At 64.3% G+C, this 2,461-nt stretch overlaps 1 protein-coding gene across 1 annotated transcript; it reads right to left on the minus strand.

Moving 5' to 3' along the window:
* Positions 1-528: 528 nt before the first annotated feature.
* FAM181B (family with sequence similarity 181 member B) lies at positions 529-2,253 on the minus strand. The gene has a single exon (XM_060160139.1). The coding sequence runs from the start codon at positions 2,251-2,253 to the stop codon at positions 973-975; it is 1,281 nt and encodes a 426-aa protein (XP_060016122.1). The 3' UTR covers positions 529-972.
* Positions 2,254-2,461: the final 208 nt, after the last annotated feature.

Genomic DNA, 2,461 nt, shown 5'->3' on the forward strand with positions numbered 1-2,461 from the left:
GCACTGGCCTGGGGGTGGGGTGCTCAAGACATGTTATGTATTTTCCCTCTGAGCTACCCAACAAGCTGTGAAGAAGTGAAAAGTGGAGGAAATATCGTCGTCCCCACCCTCTCAGATAAAGAAACTTAGATGCAAAGATGTTATAACTTGCCCAGTCTCCCCCTCCCAAAGTGGTTGAAGAATGGGAAAAGGAGAGAAATGGACCCCAGGTTTGCTAAATTTAAGCCTCCTACATCAGAAATTTGCAAGAAAAGCCCACAGGAAAAAATAGAGCAATGAGAGGCCAGAGAAAGAAAAGTGAACAAGGGCACTGGTAAGAGTGGGAAAGTTAAAGAGATGGAAGAAAGAAGGGAGCCTGAAGAAACCTAGGAGGAAAAGTGACAGAGACCCGGGACCAGCACAGGGGAGGTCGGCAGTGCCCACTGGCCTCACGTTCTCAATAACACTCTCACCTAACAAGGCAGAGACCACACAGGAAACCGTCCTCTAAGAAAACACCCAAATCAATAACAACATACCTCTGCTCCATTCTTTTCAATACAGACTTTAATTCATAACGCACTCTAAGGGCAGGGGAGGGGAGGGACCAGGGCACTGTTTGGAGGGGGCAAGCACACTAAATACACTGACCTTTTGATGAAAAGTTGGAGAAGGGACAGGTGGCTACAGAAACCACCTCCTGCCCCTTCTGACATCCCCACCCCATTCCCCAAATCCCGTCTTGATTTCTTGGCTTGTCTGATCCGGTAAGAACCTTCCAACGGCTTTTTTTTTTTTTTAAACACGAGGCTGTGATTAAAACAACCCCCAACTTCTCTTCATCTCTTTTTCTTAAGTTTCTTTTATTAACTGAATTTTTAAAATCCCGTTTCAACTCCACGTGCATTTGCCCACCGTTCTCTAGGCTTAGGAGGGACCCAGAGGCGGCCGCCTCCACAGCAGTCTCCACTGGGGGAGAAGGGTACCGCGCAGTCAGTCCCGGTGCGCCCCCTCCTCCCCGGGCGCCCCTTCCCAAATCCCGTCCGGTCTCCAAAGGCTGGCGTACGCAGTGCGGCTGTAGCCTGCGCTGTAGTCGTAGGACACCTGCGGGGGCGGGGGCGGCGGGGGCAGAGCGCAGTCTGAGAAGAAGGGGGTGAAAGAGGCCAAAAGGCCGGGCCCGTCGTCCCCGCCCGGAGAGTCCGCGGCGGCTGGGTACAGGGCGCGCAAGGGCTCGTTCAAGGTCAAGCCACCGCGGGGGGCAGCCAGGGGTGACTTCTTGGTCGTGGAGCCGCCCGGGGCGCTCCAGGGCTCGGGGTACAGTAGGCTTCCCCCCATCGCGGGTGGCGGCTCAAAGAGGCCGGGCTCCAGCTCCGGGGGTCCCCTTAGGACGGCGGCTCCGGTGAGGAGCACATCGAGAGGCTCCGCGGCGAGCAAGACGCCCGCCTCGGTGCCGGCGCCGTAGTCGGGCCCCAGCATCTCGAAGAACTCCGCGGCCTCGGCGCCCTTCTCCAGGTCGCCCAAGCTCACGCCGGGCCCCGACGGGCCGCACCCGCCGCCGCCCGCCCGGGACGGCTCGGTGAAGAAGGACGGGGGCAGGTTGCGGGCCCGCAGTGGGACCTTCCTGGCGCCGGGGACGGCCGGACCCCCTGCAGGGCCGGCCGCGTCCCCTCCCACGCCCCCAGCGCCCGCTCCCACGAGCCCGGCCGCGGGCGCCGCCTCCGCAACCCCGGCAGGATCTGCTGCCCCAGGGACGTGGCTCAGCGAGTCGAAGAGCGCGGCCAGGCTCTGGCTTTGGAGGCTGGCGGCCGCCGCGGCCTGCGACGCCTCCCGCCGAGGGGCCGCCTTGCCGTGGGCCTGGACCGGGACCGTCTGGGCGCTGGCTGCGGCGAGCGGCCGCTTGGCGGGCGTGTCGGCGGCGCCCGGGGAGGGCGGGCCCGGGGGCGCGGCGCCCATGAGGCCGCTGCAGCGCTTGATCTGCTTCTGCAGGTACTTGCGGTGGTTCACCTTCCGCTTCGACTTGCCGGGCTTGTCCAACGCCAGCTTGATGTTGCTGGACGCCGAGTCAATGAAGCTGAGCAGGTCGCGGGTGGCCTCGCGCACGTCCCCGCCCTCGGCGCCCGCCAGCAGCGCGCCCGCCGGTGTCCCGGTCTCCTCGTCCTCGAAACAGCAACCCTTGTCCAGGGCTCCGAAGGCGCTTCCCAGCCCGTCAGGGGAGCCCCCGAAGCCGAAGGGGACGAAGGGGTGCGTGCTGAGGAGCGCCGCCTGGACTGCCATCGCCGCGGCTCCCGGGCGGCCCGTAGCGCCGCCCGTGCGCCCCCGGCCGCTTCCCGCCCGCCGCCCAGGCCCGGCTCCCGCCCTGGCGCTGTGCGCGCGGCACAGCTTCCTCGCTCGGGGCCGGGCTCGCTGCTCTGCCTCCCGGGGGAGCTCATTAGGTCTTGTAAGCGAGGGGCGGAGGGAGGGAGCGCGCGGCGACCGCCCCGGT

Source organism: Lagenorhynchus albirostris, chromosome 9 (genome assembly GCF_949774975.1).
Source record: "Lagenorhynchus albirostris chromosome 9, mLagAlb1.1, whole genome shotgun sequence".
NCBI lineage: Eukaryota > Metazoa > Chordata > Mammalia > Artiodactyla > Delphinidae > Lagenorhynchus > Lagenorhynchus albirostris.